The sequence below is a fragment of the Pleurodeles waltl genome, chromosome 11, assembly GCF_031143425.1.
Source record: "Pleurodeles waltl isolate 20211129_DDA chromosome 11, aPleWal1.hap1.20221129, whole genome shotgun sequence".
NCBI classification, from domain to species: domain Eukaryota; kingdom Metazoa; phylum Chordata; class Amphibia; order Caudata; family Salamandridae; genus Pleurodeles; species Pleurodeles waltl.
The window spans coordinates 969,301,010-969,326,252 of record NC_090450.1 but is presented as its reverse complement, the minus strand read 5'-3'; the positions used below and the strand labels follow the sequence as shown (position 1 = coordinate 969,326,252).

The following is a 25,243-nucleotide window of genomic DNA, read 5'->3' as shown; positions in this document are numbered from 1 at the left end:
GGCCGAAATGGCAGCTAGGTAGCCTTCAAGTGTGCCCAAAGCAGAGGTCCTGCTGGGCAAGAGAGAGGACGAACAGTAGAACCTCAGACAGACGTGCAATAAGGGGATCAACAGACTTGTTGGTACACAATGCCACAAATGTGTGCATTTATACCGTTTTGGTGGGGTGGGAGGGGGCACCTGGCTGCCAAAATAACATTAAAGATTTCAGGCAGAAGGTCTAAAGCTGTTGACTACGACCCCTTAATCTCCACCCAAGAAGGCAGAGACTAGACAGGTTCGGGTGGAGAATATTGTCCCCTGCTGCTGTGACAGAAGATCTTCCCAAAAGGGCAGTCTGATCGGAGGATCCAAGGCCATGCTCAGGAGCTCAGGATACCATTCTATTCATGTCCAGTCCGGAGCCACAAGGATTACTTCACTTCCGGTCCCTATCACTCTTGATCTTCTTAAGTACTCTGGGCAGAAGTGGTATTGGCAGGAAGGCGTAAAGGATGCTTTAGTTCTACTCAAGATGAAAAGCTTCGCCGAGCGAGAGCCGGCTTGGAAACTCCAGCACACAAAACAGCTGACATTGTGCGTTCTCTGCGGAAGTGAATAGATCTAACCAAAGCTCGCCCCACTGCTGAAAGAGACCTTGTGCCAACTCCGCATGGAGACGCCATTTATGATCGAATATGCATCAATGGCTGAGTTTGTCTGCTCTGGCATTCAGAGAGCCCGTCAGTTGTTGAACCCCCAGTGATATGCCCTGGTGTACCAGCCATGTCCAGAGGTGCAGAGCCTCTTGACAAGAGTCCACGACCCCACTCCGCCCTGCTTGTTGCAGTATCATATGGCGGTGTTGTTGTTTGTGAACACCTGCACCAGTTTCCCTTTGAGAAAAGGAAGGAATGCTTTCAATGCAAGCCTGATCACCCAGAGCTCTAAATGACTGATGTGGAGCCCGGACTCCGCCGGAGACCAGACTACTTTGAGCTCTACCACTCCGATATGGCTGCCCCATCCAAAGAGTGACGCATCTGTCACTACTGTGAAGTCTGGTTGAGGAAGGGAGAGGGATCTGCTGTTGACCTAATCTCGAAAGCCACCACTGCAGATCTTAAGCAATTCCCTCTGAGATCTGGACCATGTCGGAGAAGTTCCCCAGATGCTGTGCCCACTGGAACTTCAAGTCCCATGGCAAAGCCCGCATATGCCATCTGGCATGTGTGACCAGCAGGATGCAGGAGGCCATGTGGCCCAGCAGCCTCAGAGCCATTCTCACCGAAATCCAGGATAGAGACTAAAATATCGGTATCATAGCCTGAATAGCCTGGACTCACTTTTCAGGAAGATAGGCTCGAAACTGCACTGTGTCCAGAACAGCTCAGATGAAAGGGAGCGTCTGAGAGGGAGTCAGTTGTGACTTTGGCACATATATATATATTGAACCCCAGCGAATGCAAGAGGTTCTTTGTAGTCTTAAGATGGGAGACGACAGTCTGGGGCATGCTCGCCTTCAACAGCCAGTCATCGAGGTAGGGGAAGATTGAAAACCCTAACCTGCGCAGATGAGCTGCAACCACCACCATCACTTTTGTGAACACCCAAAGGGCCCTCGTAATGCTGAAAGGGAGCATGATAAATTAAAAATGCTTGTGACCTACCACGAATCGCAAGTAACGTCTGTGGACAGGCAGGACAGGTACGTGGAAGTAGGTGTCCTGCAAGTCCACTGGTACCATCCAGTCTCCAGGGTCAAAGGCAGACAGAACTTGAGCCAGGGTGTGCATTTTGAGCTTCTCCTTCCTGAGGAAGCGATTGAGCGCACAGTGGTCTAGGATAGGGCAAAGCCCCTTGTCCTTCTTGGGCACCAGAAAATAGCGGGATTAACAACCACAACCTACTTCTGGCACAGGGACCCTTTCTATGGCTTCCTTGGCCAGGAGAACCACAAATTCCTTGCGGAGAAGTGCCAAATGATTCTCTGGTAAATGGTCGTAAAACGGTGGCATGGTCGGAGGTGTAGTCTTGAAGGGGAAGGAGTAATCGCTTCGGACTATTTGAAAAACCCTCCTGTCCATCGTGATAGATTCCCAGTGAGGTAGGTAATTGGGGATCCTGCTTCCAACTGGTCTGGAATGGTACAATGGACTAGGAGGGTTTGGAGGCTGCAGCGGAAGTGGACTGGGCAAACCTCTAGTTCCCCGCCAACGAGCCCGTGGGATTCCACATCCACGGCCATGCAGGGGCTGTGCAGCAAGCGCAGCTTGGTCGCTGGCAAGGAAAGGACGTGGTCAGGAGCCCCTTCCGTAGCCACGAAAGTGGCAAAAAGTGGACTGGGCTACGAGGCCAAAGGTCTGAGCCGTAGCTAAACGATCGAGCGCCAAGCCCGCTGTTTCTCCAAGGAGACGGGTGCCATGAAGAGCATGTCCATGAGAGACTGTTGGACAGCCCCCGAAAAGCCAGAAGTCCTCAACCAGTTGTGGTGCTATAAGGCCACTGTCAACGCAACCGATCTGCCCAGTGAGTCAGTCGTGCCCAGCCCACAACGTATTGTGAACTTGGCTGCATCCCTCCCATCAGCAACCACTTGAGAAAGGATGTCTGGGCCTCCTCTGGGACCTGCGCGACCGTATCCCATAAGGTATGGGTGTTGCAGCCCAAAAGGCATGCAGTTTTCACGGACCGTAATTCCAGGCTGAAGGAAGAAAACATCTTCTTCCCAAGCTGATCTAGTCTCTTTGATTCCCGATCCGGAAGTGCAGATGGGAATGCACCAGATGAAGAAGAAGCCTGGATGACAAGGCTCTCAGGCATAGGGTGTTGTGTGTTGGGACAGGAAATTAGGGTCGTTCGGCGCAGGCCAATGGCGGCAGGTGACTGCCCTATTCACAGGAGCCCCTGTGCTGGGTCTGGATCAGGTACCCAGTAGGACATCCGTGAGGGCGTCATTAAAGGGTAACAGGGTTCCGAAGTGGAAGCCCCAGGCTGAAGCATCTCAGTCAGTAGGTTAGTCCTGACTACCACAGAAGGAAGCTCGAAGACAAGGACCTCAGCCGCCCTTCTGACCACCATGTAATATGACGCTTGCTCCTCCGAAGCTACGGTAGGGGGAGAAAAAATGCCAGCATCTGGGGGAAGTATCCAGACCACTTGCCTCGCCCAATTCCTGTGTGCAGTCCATTTCAGGATATTGTAACTGGTATTCGAGAGGGTCCAGTGACCTTTCCAATCTCTCCCCATACCCATAATAAAAAGGGTCAGGATCCAACCTGGGGTAAGTAGACCCCATCCAAGATGGATCCGGCATTGAGCGACATCGTTCCGGCTCGTCGAGGATAAGTATTGGGTTGACATCTATTGCGGGCCCAACCGACGTCGGGAGCATCAACATCTTAACCGGCACTTTCGTGTTGGTACGACCGCCATCAGCACGGATCCCATAGTGGATATGGAATGGCCCTCATGGGCCAAAGCTGCCGGCACCGAACCGGAGGACTCCCCTTCCGACCCCACAGGGTCCAAAAGCGTGGCTGCAGGGTCAGTCTGCCCAAAAATGAGGTGCATGGCCTCATAAAATTCTCTCAGCTGGGCAGGGGTGGCTCCGGCTCCCGGAAACTCAGGGAAGCGCAGAGCAGACCCAGAGGTAGGCTCCGCAGACGGAGGCCTAGAGTGTCAATGCTCTTCCCTCATCGTGTCGTCGACTTCTTCTTTTTGTCACCCGAGTATCCACAGGACGTTGAGTGGGACGAAGAAAAGTGGTGGTGACTTTGTGAGTGGTCTTCTGGTCTTCTGACCTTCCTCTCGAACGAGACCGGGAGTGATGTGGAGTTGAGCACAGGGCCACCATGAGCTCTAGGGACCATTCCCTCAAACCCTTCGGGTTCATGGCCCGGCACTCGGAGCACAACTTCAGGTCGTGATTGCGCTCCAGACACCACAAGCACACGAGGTGCGGATACGTCATCGTTTGGGGACAGGAGTCGCACGGTTTAAACCCAACATCCTCGACGCACCAAAAAGGGTCACAAATTTCAACAAAAAGGTCGAAGTCAATCAAAAAACGACTGAGGGTAGCTCTCTCCGGAACTGCGCAGTCTGGTGCGGAAATAAAAGGACTGACGTCAGCGTGCCTGGGTGGCATCTATATACGACTGCAATGTCATCATGGCGCCCACAACGCCAACGACAGACGAGGAGTGTCCCAACGCCACCTGAAGGCGTGCAAGGGTACACCTCGAAGAAATATTTCCAGATCCAGTCCGACGCCTAGAGAAAATTCTAAGGTAAGGAATCTTCAACTAGACGTCTCTGTAAGATAATTACAACTTACTCTGATTTGGTCCACCAACAGAAACTGAAAGAAAGGATTCAGTTTCCCCAGAGCACAAGAATAACCCAATAACCACTGACTTAACCACTAACTTTGGTTAACTGTGGGTTACAGAGTACCCTGCTACCCACCATAAAGTGAAGTTAACGACTAGTTAGGGGTAGTAGGCACTATATCAGGGCTTGAAAAATCTACTCGACCACTCGCTATGGCAAGTCATTTTTTATAAGGACGAGCTATTTTTAGAACCTACTCGTCCCTTCTGGCGGGTGGACAAAGAGCAGGTGTTCTGTGCAGACAGAAACTGAATTAGCAATTAAGATGTCTTTAAATGGTATTCTTGTCATATCAGACAGGTTAAAAGTCAATTTGTCTTCTTGCAATGCAAATATTTTTCCTTATGACTGCAGAGTTCCAGGATTTTGTAAGGTGAACTGTCTGACATGTGTGAAATGAAAGGCTGTGGGTATCAGATCTTTCCTAACACTCAACATTTATATTACTAAGTCAACTTAACAAACATTTCAAAGTATATTTCAGTAGCTGTGAAAGACCATTTTTTGTACTTGTGTGATGAAAAAAATATTTTAATAGGATGAAAAAAAGTCAGAACACTTTACTTGGTGATGTGCAAATGATAAAATATTTTCTGAAACCTAATTTTTACAGATTATTGTTAATGCAATATATAGTTTTATCAGTAAAGCTGCAAGTTAGTGGGAGGTTTTTGGACATTTCTTAAATGTAAATGATTGTACGCAACAACATCATGCTTTAGTAATACACTTATTAAAAGTGAGTGTTTAAACGTAAACTGAGAAACACTCCTTTCCTGATGGCAAAGCTATTAGCAAACTAAGGGGCAAGTCATGCATGGATCATGTGTACCCCATATGTGGGCTATATTTATTATACACAGAGCAAGCGTTTAATGTATTTAATCAAACAAAAGAGGACTTTTTTAAAGCAGAAATGCTGAACTAGCATATTCGAAGGTGCACTCATATGTGAGAATGAAGAAAAAGGCGACTGTAAAATACAATATTTGCATAGGATCACACAATTTGAGACCCTTTTCCAAGTCTAGTACATTACAGTTAGGTCGAGTAGATTGTTCAAGCTACATGACCTGCAGGTCTAGTAACATTTTAATGATTTTTTGAGGCCTGTATGTAAGTGCAATGTAATACAATACTGCACGACTAATTCTTGTCATTGGGGAAAAATGAAGCACATATGCTGAATGTAAAATGTATCATATCTGTATTCTAGATTGTACAGTTTTACGTTTTTACAATACCTCTACCTGATCACTTCAGCTTTTTGAAAGGTAAGCAAATCCTTCCCAAACCCCCATCCTCACTGGCAAAAAGTTTGAAAATGTGCATTCTCAGAACTGCTCAAAGCCTATCAACAGAAGGCGTTGGGATCTATTATGCCCGTGGCTTAACTAAAGAGTCACGCAGAAACTATGGCCCTCATTACAACTTCGCCGGTCTTTGCCAAAGACCGCCGAAGCTGCGGGCACCAGTATACCGCCAGTGCTGGTGGTATATCTGGCTCCCTATTTTGACTTTTCCGCTGGGCCAGCGGACGGTAACAGTGTTTCTGTCCGCTGGCCCAGCGGAAATGTCACATCAACATTGCAGCCGGCTAGTAATAGAGCCGGCAGCAATGTTGATGTGCAGCGGGTGCAGTGGCACCCGTTGCGCATTTCACTGCCCAAAATTCTGGCAGTGAAATGCGCGATGGAGCTGTGCCTGGGGGCCCCTGCACTGCCCATGCCACGTGCATGGGCAGTGCACAGGCCCCCCGAGCCACCCTTACCACCAGCCTTTCCATGGCGGTATGTTGGAGGGGCCGGCGGTATGGCCGTGGCTACTGCGCCACGGTCATAATAGCTGGCAGAACACCGCTAGTTGGCGGTGTTACTGCCAGCTTACCGCCGGTGCCAGGGTCGTAATGAGGCCCTGTATCTTTAATGTAATTTGAAACTTTTTTTGCATTCACCTTTAAAGTTGCCTTTGTTGACCACAACGTTGCCCTTCTAGGTTAGAAATTAAAGCATTGTCTCATATAAATCTGTTAGTCTACCTGCTCTCTTCAAGATGTTTGTACATCTTAATACCAGTAACAAAATATATAGGACTGGACTTGAGATCTTTGGCTCAATCATGCATCTCACTCATAATGGGAACTAGGTTTGCTTTATGGGAGAAGATGTGGAAAAGGCTTAGTGCCCTGGAGGAACAAAATACTGAAAAGCAGGATATGGAGAGTCGCAGATGCCAGAACAATATACATGTCAGGGGCGTGCCCCAGGGGGCTAAAGAGATAACATAATGGGCTTTGTGGCTGATCTGCTTCACTGTTGGAAGACTAGCTGGTAGACACCAAACTGCAATGCCAACAGTCGGGGAGAATGGCACAAAGGCCAGAATAGCAGACTACTGCCACATGCGGAGGGAACCCCACGATTCAGACACGGCTAAAGCTGATGTACTCTCCCCCCTCATTCAGATGAAAAAAGGCAAGCCGCCAGGTGCTCTCCCCCTTCCGAGGTTCCCCCTCTCACAGAGGCTCCTAAACCAGAAGCTTCACAATAATACTTCACTTGGGGTGACGTAAAGGGCCGCATGGGGTGCTGAGGGGCTCAGCCCTTACCTCATCCATCTCTTGGTGCACCACTGTCAGGAACCATATTGGAAAACTGTATGCCACACTGCCATGACACTTAGACAAGGTGGTTGCCCTCTAGTGGGACAGAACTGGTACCCACAGAGTTCTTATGGACACTATCTTTGTCTGACCCGGTTGGCCACTCAGTCGCCTCTGTCTACCCTCTTGTGTCTTCTTGTCAGTTCTATCCATTCCCTTTCTCTCAATGGGATTAACCTGGGGTAGGGGCCCTAAACCTATAGTGGACTCAACACTACCAGACGCCAGGGACACTACATACGGCTAGTGCTTTGACACACCATTATTCCTGAAAGCCAGAGTCCCCACACAAGCTGAAACTGCTCTTCTTGAATGCAGGGGGCCTGAACTCCCCGAACAAGAGCAGACAGATATGGGAGATACCTGAACCAACAGAATCCTGATGATATTTTCTTACAAAAGACTCATTTATTAAGTGCGAATCACTTATGCATGTGCCACTGGCGCTAATTACACCAATTTTGGGCATCACCCCCCCACTAAAATGGTGGGAGTGGCAATACTATGCAAATCACATGTGGGGAGAACTCTTACCCACTTAACGCAAGACACAGAAAGCCGGTTCCTCAAAGTCACGACTCGCTCAGGTAGTACTACCCTAACGTTGCTCAATATATATGCCCCTAACATGTCCCAGGATGCATTCCTACGCACAACACTGAAGTAACAACTCCACAATGCCACAGAAAATATTACTGTAGGGGTGTCTATAACCTGGCGTGGGACCAAGTCAGATAAACCAACTCATATCAGGGTACCGGGGAAACGTAAGCCCTTCTGAAAAAGAAAATAGCCAAAATGGGCCTACTGGACACCTGGCACTATCTTCACCCTGACACTAGGGACTACACACATTATTCACATGTTCATATCTCTTACTCGCATATTGATTACCTCTTCATAACTCACTCCTTCCTCCCCACTCTGGCCATATCCGATAGCTCATCTCAGGTCAAGCCCACATAGACCTGGTGGGGCAGGACCAGGCGGTGCATTCCCCCAGAAAGCCTCTGTCTTAGTGTTTAACCACTTAATTGCTGGGAGATCCGGTAAACAGGGCAGACATATTAGAAGTAATTTATGAATACTTCACGCACAATCTTTCCTCAAAGGTTCCAGTGCATACACTATGGGATGCCGTTAAAACCACGATACAGAGCACTCTCTTAGGCATAGGCAAAATTAGAGCCAGGGAACAGAGACTCAGAGAAAACTCCACAACAACAGAGATAAAGGAACTCGAGGCTCTAGACAAACAAAAGCACTCAAAACTATATAAAAGAAAACCGGTGATATATAGAGGCCAACTGAAGCTGCACAGAACTTACCCTTCTGACGATAGGGCAACACGTTTATGAGTAAAGAGACAAAGTGGGCACTATCCTTGCTCAGAAGCTGAGAGCCTAGCAAACGCAGACACACATTTCACGAGTCATGACAGGAGCAGGCAGCTGTGCTAATGCAGAGAAGGATAAACTCAGAGCCTTCTATGTATACTACCAGGCCCGCTACACACAGGACGGAGTGGATCCCGACTGAATCAGTCACTTTCTAGAACAATGCCAGTAGGATCCTATCTGCTCCTGTTACAGAGACCTGCTTGACGCCCACATGGGTGCTGCTGACTTACAACAGGCGATCAAAGTCATACCTGTGGGCCAATCACTGCGTGGCCTCCCTGTGGAGTTCTAGAAGCTGTTGATGACCTCCCTCCAAGATCAGTTGTTATCTTGTACAGCTTCTTTGCCTCTAACACTAGCCTGCTCTCGACCATGCAAGAAGCGGAGATTATGCTGATCCTCATCCGTGTAAAGACCTGACAGACTGCACGTCATATTGACCCAAAGCCCTTCTAAACACAGACGACAAAATATACACGAAGATTCTGCCGCTGCTTTTGGACCTCTTAATAACGAGCCTCATAGATCTGGACAATGTGGGATTTGTGCATAAAAGGCCAGGGAATGATAACATCCGCCGACTGGCCCACTTGATTGAAAAAGCCCAAACACAACATTCCAGCATTGATTTTACATTTTAACGCAGACAAAGCTTTTGATCGAGTGAGACGAACCTTCCTATCTGCGATCCTACACAAACTCAAGATGGGACCAGCAGGGAGTAAGAATTCCGACAGCCTAATGCCCAGGACATATTGTTTGTGGTCACGGGCAACTTATATTTATGTTTCAATAATGCAAAGCCTTTATTATTACGATGAGTGCTGTAAATAAAAGTTGTGAGGTCACACTGCACTACTGACCGAGGTTCCAGTAAAAAATAAAAAAATAAAAAATAAAAAGTGTACACACGTTTCAAAAGGTTTCACAATATGAGTCTATGTATAATGCTACCAGAATGCTCTCGGTTTAGCTGCAGATGTTTGCAGGAGCTTGTAAGCAAGACTGATGATTCTTTGCGTTCAAAATAAAATGTTCAGAAATAAAACGCAAGTAGGAGAAAAAAAAAAACTAATTTCGCTAAATTACTGTGAAATTTTAGGTAGTATTTAATTGAAGCATCATTTAGTAAAATATCTTGATGCATGCTAGTATTTCCCAAAAATTGTTCACAGAGGAAAATCAGTGTTAGCATTTTCAACAACATTATCGGAAACATGAAAATAAACAAGCACTGGCAAAGCCAACCGATCAGACATTTTGGTTGTCAGTCCTTTGGTTTTGTCAAGGTGTGGCTTGTTTTGACATGGCTTTTGTAACATTTTATTGTTGTGGGAGTTGCCAGGCCCTCAACATTGTAACAAACATGGGCAAAAGCAGAAAAAGGGTTTTGGTCTCAAAAAGCACACATTAAACAGTAGTTCATGGCACTGAACAAAACTACTATGTTTGCCAGTATACTCTTGTGGAAGAGCAGAATGTTATCACTCACAGTGAAGCAGCAGATAGAGAGAGAAATAGAAATGTAATAAAAAACAAAATGTCTTGGTTAACAACAGACCTAACTAGGGGCCCAATTCTTAAAGAAAGTCACAAAAGTGCATCCATGGTATATGTCTTTTAAATACTGCAGGCCTCAAAAATCATAAACATTTTACTAGACCTGCAGGTTGCGTAACTTGAATAATCTACTTGACCATAACTGCAATGTACTTGACCTGTAAATGGGTCTGATTTTGTGATCCTAGTCAAATATTTTAGTTTACAGAGTTGCCTTTTTCTTTATTGTCTCATATGAGTGCACCTTGAAATATTTGAGCACAGCATTTCTGCTGTACAAAATACTTCTTTGTTTAATTAAATAGACTAAGGTGGTCATTATGACGAGGGCTAAAGTGGCGTCCGTACCGCCAACAGGTTGGCGGTACGGATACCCATATTTCGACCGGGGCGGTATCGCCGCGGTCGCACCGCCGGGGCCGGCGGTTTCCCGCCGTTTTAGCCCCGGCGGTGATAATCCACCAGGGCAGCGCTGCAAGCAGCGCTGCCCTGTGGATTATGACTTCCCTACCGCCAGCCTGTTTCTGGCGGTTTGCACCGCCAGGAAGAGGCTGGCGGTAAGGGGAGACTTGGGGCCCCTGCACTGCGCATGCCACTGGCATGGGCAATGCAGGGGCCCCCTAACAGGGCCCGTGCAGCTTTTCACTGTCTGCATAGCAGACAGTGAAAAGCGCGACGGGTGCACCCGTCGCACAGCCGCAACACCACCGGCTCCATTAGGAGCCGGCTCCTATGTTGCGGCCGCATCACCGCTGGCCCGGCGGGCGTAAACTAGTTTTGCACCCGCCGGCCCAGCGGGGATGTTGTAATGGGCACCGCATTGCCAGCCGCATGGCGGTTACAGCTTGGCCAATGTTGTAATGACCCCCTAAACGTTTGCTCCTGTATCAACAGAATCAATCCCACATATAGGGAACACATGATCCATTACTTGCCTCTTAGTTTACTAGTAGCATTGCCATCAGAGCAGAAGTGTTTCTCAGTCTGTTTACACACTCATTTCTAATATATTACTAAAGCATGATGCAATTGCACACTATCATTTACAGACCGAACATTTCCCAGAAATGTCCAAAAACATTCCAATTAACTTGCAGCTTTACTGATAAAACTATATAATGTATTAATCTAAGAAAATCGAGTTTCAGAAAACATATTTATTCTTTACACATAACCAAGTAAAGTGTTCTGAATTGTTTTCATCCTATTAAAATATTTTTTTCATCACGCAGAAGTACAAACAATGGGCTTTTACAACTACTATTATTATATATTTTGGAAATGTTTGTCCAGTTAACTTAGCTGTTTAAGAAGCTGTGTTAAGAAAAACCTGACAAAATTCTGGAACTCTGCAGTGAGAAGGTAAATTAATTGTAAGACAAACTGAACTTTGACCTCTGTCTCTGAACATAGAAGAAGATTTGAAGGTTTCTTTAGTGCTCCTCCAATTTCTGACTTAACAGAACAGCTGATCTTTGTCAACTCACCAGAAGGGGCAATTAGGTCCTAAACAAAGCTCGACCTGATAAATTATGCCTCGTCATAGGGAGTGATCGAGTGGATCTTTCGAGGCCTGTAGTGGCTTTCATGAATTCCCAGGAATTTACAGTAGACCAGGAAATCGTACTCCTATAAAATATTTGTGAACTGTATTTTGCCACGAGCATGTGCATGTGTAGATTTGCTCATGTGAAAATCTACTGAGCGTTCACAAGTTCACTTTCCCTTCAACCACTTTTTCCCCCAACCCGAGAAGGACTTCTACTTCTGCCCTTGTCAGGAGTAAATTTACAACCTTTCTGAGTATGAAAAAAGATTAGAGAAGAGCAGGTGAAAAGCCTTAAAACATGGCAGTTAATAGATGTGCACAGACTCAAAGGCATTCAGCTCCCTTTCAATGGGCCAAACAATCCAGCAAATATTTTGGGACTTACTATCACATGACATTTGGACGACTGGTCCAGGATGTACTGGACATCCCCTCCGGAAGAATATCCTTCATGACTTGCGATGCTGGCGCCCAATTCAAGTGTCATGGCTAAAGAGTATAAACAATGTAAAAATGAACATCCTCCCAAGGGTATTAAATCTCTTCCAGACACACCCTACTGTATCCCGAACCAGAATATCCCCGACCTTCAGAATGCCATCAGAGCATTTATATGAGCATGGAAAGCGCCAAGAGTTTCCAACAAAAACCTTATATTCCAGAGGAATAGAGGGGGAGCGCATGTCCCAACTTCCTTGAGTACTACTTGGCAGGCCATCTCAGATATGTTTCAGAGTGGGTAGTCAGGAAAGCTGAAGGGCATTGGCTGCATATGGATCAAGCATTTGGTTGTTGACGCTTTGGGCCTGGCTGACGTGCTTGGCAAAAGTGCCTATATAGTCACCCCTTCCAGGATAGCACTAGTCATTTGGGATCAGGTGGCACTCGAGAAAGGGCTCACAACTTTCCTATTACCAAACACTCCACTCCTTCTTCAGAAACCTGACTTTACATCTGCCCTTGCAACTGTATCCTTTCCAGAGTGGGAAAAAGGTGACTGTAAATTTCTGAGCGATCTCTTTAGAGACAACAAAATCAAATCCTTTGATCAGAACAAACAAGATTTTCACACTACTTAGCTTCGATACCACCAGCTCTGAGGTCATGCATCCAAAAAGTAACAAGGTGCACCAGACAGCTAACTTTGAGAAATTTGTACAGTCATTGGTGGCATAGGGGTCTGATCTCCAAAAGATACTGCATTATTCGAGAGTCCAAATAACGTCTCCTACACGCTTACCAGGAGAGGTGGACCACTGAGTTGGGAGGTGAATCCTACGCGGGGGACTGGGACCGACTATGGGTGAGCATACCCAAGAATCTCTGCAGTATCCTGCAGAGGGAATAACCACATAAACTCATGTTTCAATGGTACCTCACCCCAGCCCGACTACACCATATGCATCCCCTGATTTCTAATCGCTGATGGTGCTTAGGTCAAGGGGTGGGTACCTTCCAGCACATCTGGTGAGACTGCGTACTTATCCAGACATTCTGGAAGTAGATACTTACGGCCATATGTACGAAAGCTTTTTCCCCATAGACACAGAATGGGTAAAATCCTTTCGTACATCTGGCCCTTAGTCACATCAAGACCACACTAATTTCCCACTCCCACTAGATCCTGCTCACATTCTTTTGGGGCTCAGACTTGCACAGATGCAGGGAATGACTAGGCAGGATTGGTTCCTCGTTGGCCACATGACAGGGGCAGCAAAAAAAAAAAAAGATAGCTCTCAATTGGAAGAAAGCAGAACAACCCGTTAGTGCCCTATGGTTCTACCAAAACTGGCAGAACCTGGCCATGGAGCAGATCACTCATAACTTGGTTGACTTAAACAAGAAATTTGAATGGCGCTGGCAATCTCTCACTGCTTACAAGTCCAGACTTGAGTACAGGATTCACACACCACAGCGGCCCAGGGTTCTCCAAGGCTCTCCAAATCTTCCATCTACCCTAGTGCCCTGGCCTCATGTCGGGGTGTCTGGGGAGGGTTGGACAACCCCCCCCACCCCCCAACATCTCACTGCAATGTCCCCCTACTCATGTCTTCCCCCTCCTCTCTAATAGCCCTACCACAAACCTGCCCACCTCCCCCCATAGTCTTCCCCTTACCAAATGATCGAGGATCTGTCTACAATGAAGGAACACAATTATTTCTATAACTGGACACTCTGCTCTGATACTGGAAGTCTTTGGCGGGGGTATTGCTACTTTACCACAAGGCCTGACTAGCTGTGTATTTGCTTTGTTTTTAGGTTAAGAGTAAGCGTTGCTTGCGAGTGGTCAATCCTTCTTCTTTGTACCTTTAGGGACTACTTCATCATTTCTTTCTCACTATGGGTACTTGGCGTCGTATTTTATTGCAGCTTCTCTACGCCATCCTTTCTGCACCTCCCACTCAATTGCTTGTTGCCTCTGCGTGACATGTGTGCTAATTGCAGGCAGCACGAACGTGCATGAGGTATTTATTAATTTTTTTTTTTTTTATTATTTAGCGGGCCCACGGCACCACATGGTGGTAGAGAAGCATGGAACACACTCGGCTCACCCCATGCATGCAGTAGGAAATTGTCTGATTGGTTTCACTTTCGTGTTCTGTCTGAGACCTCATTATCCACACGCCATATGTCCTAATTGCAGGCAGGACAAACGTGCATGAGGTATTTTTGTTTTAATCTAATTACCGGGCATGAGGTATTTTTTTTTTTTAATGTATTTTTATGTGTTCAGCAAACAACTTGGCGGTAGAGGAGCATGGCGCTCTAGGCTCACTCCATGCATAGAGTTAATGATGGCGTGCAGTGTCTGATGGGTTATCCGGGAGATGGAAGGGGCGCCGCTAGATGGGTTGCTGGTTCTGGAGGATGACAGCGATGGGGACCTACATTTGCTTCAACTGGTATGGTTTCATGGACAAGGTGGCCGCTGATAGGCGCTATGCTGCTGCTCTTCTGCTCAACTGCTGAGACCCCCTGCACAACGTACACAGCCCCCGGCTCTGAAGTCCAGGAGCTGCTCGGAGGCCCACAGAGTCTTCATTTACAAAGATTTCAAACAGAACGATGTTCCCAGCCAAGAGATCAACGGTGAGTGTATAATCTGGTATCATGTTTGCCAGACTCTGTGTCGCCTCTTGTATAAGTAAACAAGACAAAGGTATACCACACATATATATTTTTTTTTTTTTAAACACCTAGAACCTCAGGTAATCTGTACTTATACCTCATTGATTGATTTATTACGGCGAAACTCTGGGTTGCAACATGCTTGCACCACAGTGAGGAGAGCACCAGCCTGTAGACCTTTGCCATCTTAGAGAGTATGTCAAGCCGTATGCCCAAGGCTTTAATTGGCTGGGTCCATCTGGGTCTCACTTTCCTCTAAATTGCTGCAAATTACTACTTACATGTTGAGTTCATTAGTTATAATTAATTCTGTAATCACTATCCCAGCACATATATGCCTATGTGTTCCATTGAGGGTACAATGACAATTCCGTTTCATACGCAAAAAGGGGGCATTAACCACAAAAGGTTGGAGAACCCTAGATTAGGCAGGGGCATTACAAAACATGTACACAAGACAGTATATAACACACAATCCTTCTTTCAGAAAAACAAAAGAAAAATAATGAACAACAGAAACACTAAAGTCCCTCGTATGACATTACAACAAAACTATTCTCACACATAATTCAACCCCAAAAAAAAATCAATCCCCCCAAAAAATCAGCAAAAACACACCACCAAATGTTAGATAAAGGGGGCACACGCCTTCAAGTGGTACATAACTTCACACTGGGAAACATATTGATGACCTAAAGTTGATTCTTGTCTTCTGACCACCTCTGAAGACAACTATGAACAACGTTTACTCTGCTGTAAAAGGGAATATCACACCTCTACCCACCCCTTATCCCTAAAATCACCATTAACCGCTACACACCCTTAAATCGTGAAATCTCCCTCATCTCTGTTTACCTCTATCTGCACCTAAACCCTAAAGTCATCCTTAGCTTCCTTTACTTCTAGCCACCCCAACAAAATAATCACCTAAAAATAACCTTACATCCATTTACTTCTTAACCTGAAATCACTCTTCTTTCCCTTTACTTCTACCAACTCATTAAACCTAAAATCATCCTTACCCCATTTCCTCTACCCCTCCCAAAACCCTAAAAAACTCTTAGCACAGTTTAGCTTCATGAGAATCTTAACTCTCTTCCTTTTATATAACATTAAACTAATGTTATTTAATAAAACAATGCAGAGTAAAGAATTGCATGGCAAGAGTAAAAACCCATTTTAAATACGTATCTATGTGGTACTTACCTATGTCAAAGACTGCAGGGTAAATACCATGCACAGTAATGACTAAGATGTAAAGGCTAGAAACAGTATATGGCCAATACCCAACACACCCACACAACTCTGTGTCAGGGAATAAACAATGTACATGGCTGAGTCGCAACACCTCACACCCAAAACCATGTCGCACAGGGTTAAATACCCCTGCAAGACTAATGCGGACAATCATCAAAATCATCAAGGTCTCTCTTGCCATACACACACAGACACACATAAAAATGGTTGTCTAATAACAAAAACTGCTTCAGGACAACAGACAAGCCCACAAAAATACATGACCACCACCCTTCCTTTCCACTCAATGAGACACACATGCAGGATTCACAGCACCCTAAATAGAAAACATGGGCACTACAGCCAATACACTTTCCATATCACATGTACTCAAATTTCTACCCTGCTTGAATCTCAACAACATGTAATATCACTGACAATGAACAGCACAAAAGGCAAACAAAATCTGTTTACATCGGCACTCCAACACTGTGAATGTAACTACGTTTTCAAGAAATTCTCACTGAGATTTCAAAATCCAACTGTGTTATGAATATAAGTTTTATTTCTGGCAATAATTTAAAATTAGCAACTTTTGTCACGACTACACAAACTGTGCCAAGAACCAGAACAATGCTCTGAGGGAAACAAACTGCTACAGACTCAATAAACTTCCAAACTGCATAAAAAGCAGAACAGTCAGCAATCTGTTTGAAAGGACATGCACCTTTCTTTAAAACAGAATCACAGCATTCACAACTGCAGTCTTTTTCCTTTTTAGAGAAAATGCATAACCTCATCACATTATGTGTACATACTTCACAGCACATGCAAGAACTAACAAAAGCTACCATTTCACTGCAGACGTCCATCACCACAGTTTAAAAGTAACAGATGGATGAGGCACCAGAAGAAGGCTGCTGCACACCAAGATGCAGACAACAGAAAGGGGCCGCCTTGCACTTTTTTGGCAGAGCCATCACACACCTTGTACTTGCATCACCAACAGCGCCTTGCACTTGAGGAGCGCCACTCGTCCTACACTTGAAGATTAAGTACCGCTATGGCAACAAGAATGTTACTCAGAATGGTGACAGCAGGCATATCAATACTCCATACTGCATGCTTGCGGGCCACTTTGGTAATTAAAAAGCTGAACAAGGATTTTGCAATTGGACCCCACGCCTAGATGACAGTGTGCAACCTTTCTTCAAAACAGTAAAAACATCTCCAAGGGACAAAAATGGCTATTATGGGAAACACTGCTATGCCTTCTCCACCTTTCTGTCACTCAAACAGGCAAATTAGTTAGATATTGAAATAGTGCCTGATCAGCCCTCCCACTGATCAGAATTTTTTCCCAGCACTACATGGCCGAATCTCTAGATTGTGCTCAAGGCAGAGAAGCCTCAAGGCATATCCTCACTGCTTCAGATGTTAGCTACTTGGTCTTAGTGAAGCAGGTCCATCTCCTAGCTCATAAGTCATCCTACCTCTTTTCTTCAGATGCTAGCTACTTTTCTTTCTGAACCAACTGGTGGGGCAAATGTAATGGTAACATATAGATCTTTCTTCTTTATAGGATTCACTGTAGATTGGACCTTACAGACCTTAGTACTCACTACACAGCATTCTCATTTCCCAAAGTGAGACCACTGTCCACAAGCTGCCAGAAATATTCCACAGGTTTACTGGGTTATTCAGACAGAAGTTATCTTCAGTAAATTTCATGCAACACACAGGTACCAGGAGCTGGTGTCCCTCTGAGCTCATCCTAGTTCTACTGCAGACTGATGTCTTGTGGTGGAATCCTCGCATTCCAGACCTCTCACACATCATACAACCTCACAAACCTAGGCAGTGACATCATAGAACTGGTGCACAAGTTATAGGATAAAAGTAACAAGAGATACCATTTCTGCACTCCACTGCTTTCTAAATACTGTCCCAAACCCAGGGCCAATAACCTACATACTTTCCTTTCCCGCTTTAGGTCGCACAGTGTCACTTTCTGCCCTTTTTAGAATGAATGAATGAATTAATGAATAATTTAATTGCTCATGAAAAACAAATCAATATAAAAAAAATCAGTTGATAAGTACAATTTAAAATCAAATTATTAGTATCACCTTCACAGCTAAACATAGACCATATCAAGACCCACATAACAGAACTTTGGCTCAGGTTGATTTAATTCTATTGATGTCCTTTTTCTAAGCACTTTGATATAGCATGTATACATTTGATTAAGCCACTTACATCACTGCCAAGCTATGAAACAAGCATATATTACATTGTTACAGGTTCACACTTTTAGGAGATGAAAAAGATGGAGCTAAAAACTTCAGACATTTGTCCAAATAGGTTGGACAGCATCAAAGTATATGAGCAAACATTCCTTCTTATGTTCACAAAAATAGCAGTGGGTATATGGTCTCTTGAATTTTCATGGATGTTTGACATCTTCCAAGCCCAAAAAATTTAAATCGAAGATGCTGAATTTTTTGTTTCCAGTCGGGCCACTTGAGGTTTTAAGCAAATGTCATTTGAGTCATACCTCTAAACGACCATCTGGATCCTTTGGTTAAGTTTAATAACATCATTTTTGTTGATTTAAGACCTTTAATTATTATTTTTATGTAAAGTTTGATATGAAATACCCAGTTCCCATTTTATGTTCATATTAAGATTCTAAATGTCTCATCAACTGTTTTATGCCACCAGGTCTATTTACAAGATTCACTAAATCAAATTATTTCCTGGTTTGAACCAACATTTAAAAAGTTTGGATTCTGTGCAAGGGGCGGATCATTTTTTTTAAATTTCTAAGCAGATTTGTTCTTGACTGGTTGAATTCATTAATTGAAAAATATTTCTATGTAAGCTTCCCTGGAACTTATTTATCCATGTATCAAATTTTCGGGAAATGCCTCCGTACACAGACATGGATTGGCACAAATGTTAATCTTGTTACATCTAGAAATGCTATTTTTGGTCCAGCTATTTTCTTAGTTTTAGAAAACCATGTTTTAATGTCCTAACTTTAATATCAGATGTTTGTAGATGTTGGTCAGATGGTTCGATAGCTCAGAACTCTACCACTCAGGTACATATATGAAGCCACATTTTGAATAGGTTTAAGATGAAGGGACCACATCCTTTTGTTATATATGGCTGGAAAGCCAATCTTCCTAGATTCATTGACCTCCAGCTTGTCCGATCGATGGTATGCGTTTAAGTTACTTAGTGTATGCTGGAGCCCCACAGTATTGTAGTCTAGCAGCACAGAGTCATCTACAAATTGCAGTACACTCCTACTTAATCCATTTAAGTTTGGAGGATACGCCCTCCGATTCCTTACAGTTGATTTAATATCTACCACAAATAAATTGAATAGCAGCAGTGCTAAAACGCAGCGTTGTCTGAGACCTTTGTTTAAATATATTTTGACAGTGATGAATTATCACCCAGCTTTATGTTAATCAACTCCTTGGAGTGGGGAGCAACAATCCAATTGTTGAAGAAGAGCATTCTTTTTTGTAACTTCACTGCTTGGCAAAGCTTAACTTGTTCTGCAAATCATCATATACCACCTATCATGGTTACCCAACAGCTACCAGATCCTCAGATACCTAAATTTAAATTCCAATCACCCGGCTCATACTTTATACCCAGAAAGATATACATTTCTTACTGTCCCAGTTACCCTCAAAGTGACTTTATTCTCTTCCTCTACCATTGTTCTCTAGGTCTGCATCACTTTTTTCTCTCACATTCCGTTAGTAACATTCTCTTTAGAAGCAATTCAATATATTTTTACTAATTTGTCCCATGAACTGCAGGCAACAACCAACATACAGAAAACTGATGATCCATCTATGCAGTTTGCACAATTGCAATTTCACTGACTCTTAAAATGATTGGTATTTTAGCAATATATTTTCTCACCTAGCAAGAGAGCCATGGACTAACAAATACAAAGTGAAAAGTGAAGAGAATGGTATCTGGGTTCCGGTTCCTCCAAATGTTTACTCGATTTCCCGTTTCTTTGATTCTGCTTCCAAAAGACCCATCCCAGATATTCCAATCAGAATTTTTCAATACCCTAGAAGAACTTCAATTTCTGCAACCTCAGTGAATCACACACTCATCCCACAATGAAGTCTGCCCTGTTTAAAGAAGATAATTGAGCACCGCAATATCATATCATTACCCAGCTATCTTTTCCTGTAGAAAGATTAGCTTTCGTTTCCTAGGCATTAAATTCACCATCTAAGTAGTAACCTTTGACATGTGGCTATTAGCAGAAGTTAGGAACATCACTTAAATTAATTCTACTGTTTTTGGAAGTGCATAAAGCTTTGTCTTAAACATACAAAAAAAAAAAAAGTCAAGATTGTGTTCTGAAATTCCTTCTTCAACAATGATGTTTTTGGTGGGTGAAATGAGACTCTGATTGGTAGACCTTAACTTACACTGTTGCGTTGTACAGGAGCACTTATCACAAACTGAAGTAAATCATGCTCACAGCTGCATCATCCCAAGGCTACTCCCCTATATAAAGTCTTGCAGTAATGACGGCCTATACCTCCATGCATAACACTGCTCAGCCAACGGAGCCCAAAACCCACCAGCGAGGGAAATCACAGCATAGTATACTCCCTTTGCTGCCACCCACTTTGTGAACATATGGCAAGAGAATGTTGAACACTGGGGGAACAAGAGCTCTCAAGCACTCCACTCTTGACCTTGTCAGAGCCTCCATCCCCAAACTAAGATTACAGGGGACTGAAGCCGTTCTTTCCTAGACCCACATCCTCCCAGCGGCATCCAAAAAGCCACTTCCTTTACACCACTTACTAGACCACTAGTAGAGAAGCTTCAACTACTTATCCTCAAAATCACCTCATACTGACAATACAAACGACAAAAGTGTCAGCAATGCTGTTGTCATGCCATCATTGCACAGCATGTCACCAATCCCCACTTTGACCCAAGGATCAGAAAAGGCTCCAATTACAGACATTTAGTCGATTTAACATTGAACCCTAAATGACTCTTCGAACAATACTTCAAACATATATGGGTTACTGAGCACCAATGTTTCCTGACATGAAACTAGACTCCCATCTCAGTACTGAATTTCACACTCAGAGGCACCCCATAGATTTACCCTTCAAAATCCAAATCTGTGGTTTTGTTTTTTTACTAAGTGTGTTCTGCTCAAAAATGTCCATGTGTGTACCTTTCTTTTTCTATCTCTTTCCTGTCAATGAAAGCAGATGACATCTGTCTATTATCCTAGGACATGACACAGCATCCCCCACTGACACCAGAACTGCTACAATCCACCTACAAATCAGAAAGATGGTAAAGACTCAACTTTTCAAGGAACACTGCCCCTCAACACCACTGGAATACACGTAATAGCTGTCTTTCTGTAAACAGCCACATACTACCATACTTTTCTTCTATTATTGTGCACGGCTCCATTGCTTCTTGGCTACGTTCACGTTTTATAAATACTGTGAAATACATATGCTTCCTGTTCTTCCTTGTCTCGCAATCCCCCCACCTTGCCTGAAAGATACTCCTTCTGAATCACTAGCTCCTTAGTGACCTGTTCAACGTACTCCTCGCTGACAATTTTACATATTGCTTGTCATCGCTTTTTAAAAATTAGGACAAAGACAAACAGCAATGCAAGGTGCAGCTCATCTCTCTAAGCCACTGTACACAGGCCTTACATTCTTTTTGATGAGAAAAGGCGTACGTTAACAGCCCTCGAAATAGCTGAACTTTAGCACCTTATAAGGATATAATCCAAACCGCTCACTTTGTCTAGTATTACTATGGCTTCTCTTTAGTTTTTTTTTCTACACTATACAAGCGCATGCATCTTTTGTCATGGGGATGTAGCTACATAATTTGCTTTGGTATTTCTAACCTGTGACGTGGCAGTCTGAGCCCACTACTTCTGGGATATAAAGACCATCATATTATTTATACAAATTTAACATAGTATCCAGTTCCCAGTACATCTTGTGTCTAATTTATCATGCACTTTGGCAGCTCGGTCAGAGATAACACTTCCATAATGTTTATAGACAGTATATATTTAATGTTTACAGAATTACTACTCTCTATACTGCCAGTGAACATGTCAAACAAAGAAAAAGTCTTATTACCTGCAAGTCTGATTCCACCAAGAAAATGCCAAGTGCAATAACAGCATCCCTGCGGCGCTCATCCAGTTGGAATATGCCATGAAAATCCACAGGGCACATGCAAAGCAACTTCTGCACCTGCAACAGGGAAGAATCAGTACAGGATATAAGAACACACACAGATAAAAGAGATTATTGAAGCGTTCTGGACATTTGGACACAAAGGGATTTGCAGGATATGTTAATAAGCAAGGGTACGGAAACGGCATCCAACGGCATAAATTGTGACTCTTATGGTGTACACTGGACCATATGAATGCTGGACATACCTTTAGAGGGGCAAAGCGTACATTCCATCAGAAAAGGACTGATACGTTTTTTATTAAGTTCCTTTTGACCCACTGCGTATGACTGAAGGGACAAAATGGCAATCACCTTTTCTGTTTACGTAGGCACTTGAGCCATTAGTTATTGCAGGCAGGAATAAGAAAACAATTGAGGGACTAAAAGTCAGTGTTGTGGAAATTAAATTATTGCTGCTGATTTTTACCTGGTGATAGCAAATCCTTTCATATTGATGCTTACTGATTTGCTAGGCTCAGTGGGTATATGAATCTAGTATCTCAACTTTATCTAGTACCCCAACTTTATCTATATTTGTAACCAACTTGTATTAGGAAATCAATATTTTACAGGTATATAGTGTTGAGTATTTTACCTGGTGATAGCAAATCCTTCCATATTGATGCTCACTGATATGCTAGGTTCAGTGGGTATGAGAATCTAGTATCTCAACTTTATCCAGTACCACAACCTTATCTATTTTTGTACGCAACAATTTAACTTGTGTTAGGAAATCAATATTTTACAGGTATATAGTGTTGGGTATTTTGATTCAGTAGGATCTGACTTATGTTTCATATCTGAATTTTGATTTAACAGTATTTGAGAACACTTCCTTGATAAACAATATTTGAGAACTTTTAAGATTAAACTTAGCTAAGAATGTATTTCTCGTCCTTCTGCCCAAGCACACCACCAGATGGCCCTCTAAGGCACCCGTGCCCCTGTGTGCCTCTTGCCTGCATGACCTGAACCTCTCCATCTCCCAGGAACTCCAGTATGCCAGTACTTAAGCCATGCACATCTTTCACCTCTTTCCCCCTGCCCATCTGAGGCGCTCCTGCCTGCACATCCCTCCTCCCAGGAGTGTCAATCAGTAGTAAGTGTGTCAGCAGGAGTCACAAAGCAGTCAAACTAAGCTTAAATTAAAAACAAACATTGAAAGCAGTGTGTCAGAGTATGTAGTTCTTGCCAACTTATGGAATCCATAGGATGATATCCAAGACTCTTTCTGGTAAAATATTTTAGACATCCAAGACAAGTTTTCTATTCCAACGGTGTAATTATACTATCCATGGTATGATGCTGGTAATTCTTGGCCGCTTATGGGCATCAATGTAACTATGCTCATTGCCCACCCCTATTAAAATGTTGGCCCTTGTTGAATGATATTTATTGTCAACTTGTAGGCATTTATGGAATGATGCCCACCCCTGCTATGCTGAGATAGTGGTGTTTTTTCCTACTGTACAGGGAGTGCAGAATTATTAGGCAAATGAGTATTTTGACCACATCATCCTCTTTATGCATGTTGTCTTACTCCAAGCTGTATAGGCTCGAAAGCCTACTACCAATTAAGCATATTAGGTGATTTGCATCTCTGTAATGAGAAGGGGTGTGGTCTAATGACATCAACACCCTATATCAGGTGTGCATAATTATTAGGCAACTTCCTTTCCTTTGGCAAAATGGGTCAAAAGAAGGACTTGACAGGCTCAGAAAAGTCAAAAATAGTGAGATATCTTGCAGAGGGATGCAGCACTCTTAAAATTGCAAAGCTTCTGAAGCGTGATCATCGAACAATCAAGCGTTTCATTCAAAATAGTCAACAGGGTCGCAAGAAGCGTGTGGAAAAACCAAGGCGCAAAATAACTGCCTATGAACTGAGAAAAGTCAAGCGTGCAGCTGCCACGATGCCACTTGCCACCAGTTTGGCCATATTTCAGAGCTGCAACATCACTGGAGTGCCCAAAAGCACAAGGTGTGCAATACTCAGAGACATGGCCAAGGTAAGAAAGGCTGAAAGACGACCACCACTGAACAAGACACACAAGCTGAAACGTCAAGACTGGGCCAAGAAATATCTCAAGACTGATTTTTCTAAGGTTTTATGGACTGATGAAATGAGAGTGAGTCTTGATGGGCCCGTGGCTGGATTGGTAAAGGGCAGAGAGCTCCAGTCCGACTCAGACGCCAGCAAGGTGGAGGTGGAGTACTGGTTTGGGCTGGTATCATCAAAGATGAGCTTGTGGGGCCTTTTCGGGTTGAGGATGGAGTCAAGCTCAACTCCCAGTCCTACTGCCAGTTCCTGGAAGACACCTTCTTCAAGCAGTGGTACAGGAAGAAGTCTGCATCCTTCAAGAAAAACATGGTTTTCATGCAGGACAATGCTCCATCACACGCGTCCAAGTACTCCACAGCGTGGCTGGCAAGAAAGGGTATAAAAGAAGGAAATCTAATGACATGGCCTCCTTGTTCACCTGATCTGAACCCCATTGAGAACCTGTGGTCCATCATCAAATGTGAGATTTACAAGGAGGGAAAACAGTACACCTCTCTGAACAGTGTCTGGGAGGCTGTGGTTGCTGCTGCACGCAATGTTGATGGTGAACAGATCAAAACACTGACAGAATCCATGGATGGCAGGCTTTTGAGTGTCCTTGCAAAGAAAGGTGGCTATATTGGTCACTGATTTGTTTTTGTTTTGTTTTTGAATGTCAGAAATGTATATTTGTGAATGTTGAGATGTTATATTGGTTTCACTGGTAATTATAAATAATTGAAATGGGTATATATTTTTTTTTGTTAAGTTGCCTAATAATTATGCACAGTAATAGTCACCTGCACACACAGATATCCCCCTAACATAGCTAAAACTAAAAACAAACTAAAAACTACTTCCAAAAATATTCAGCTTTGATATTAATGAGTTTGTTGGGTTCATTGAGAACATGGTTGTTGTTCAATAATAATATTAATCCTCAAAAATACAACTTGCCTAATAATTCTGCACTCCCTGTATTGTGGGCACACATGATATACA

The 25,243-nt window shown here is 43.8% G+C and overlaps 1 protein-coding gene across 2 annotated transcripts in view; it reads right to left on the bottom strand.

Moving 5' to 3' along the window:
- The window catches only part of PI4KA (phosphatidylinositol 4-kinase alpha), a 520,678-nt gene that overhangs the window by 487,167 nt on the left and 8,268 nt on the right, over positions 1-25,243 (bottom strand). For both annotated transcript variants that reach the window (XM_069215218.1, XM_069215217.1), the window contains exon 2: positions 22,099-22,215. In XM_069215218.1, the coding sequence (XP_069071319.1) occupies positions 22,099-22,215 (117 nt within the window). The remainder of the gene's footprint in view (positions 1-22,098; positions 22,216-25,243) is intronic.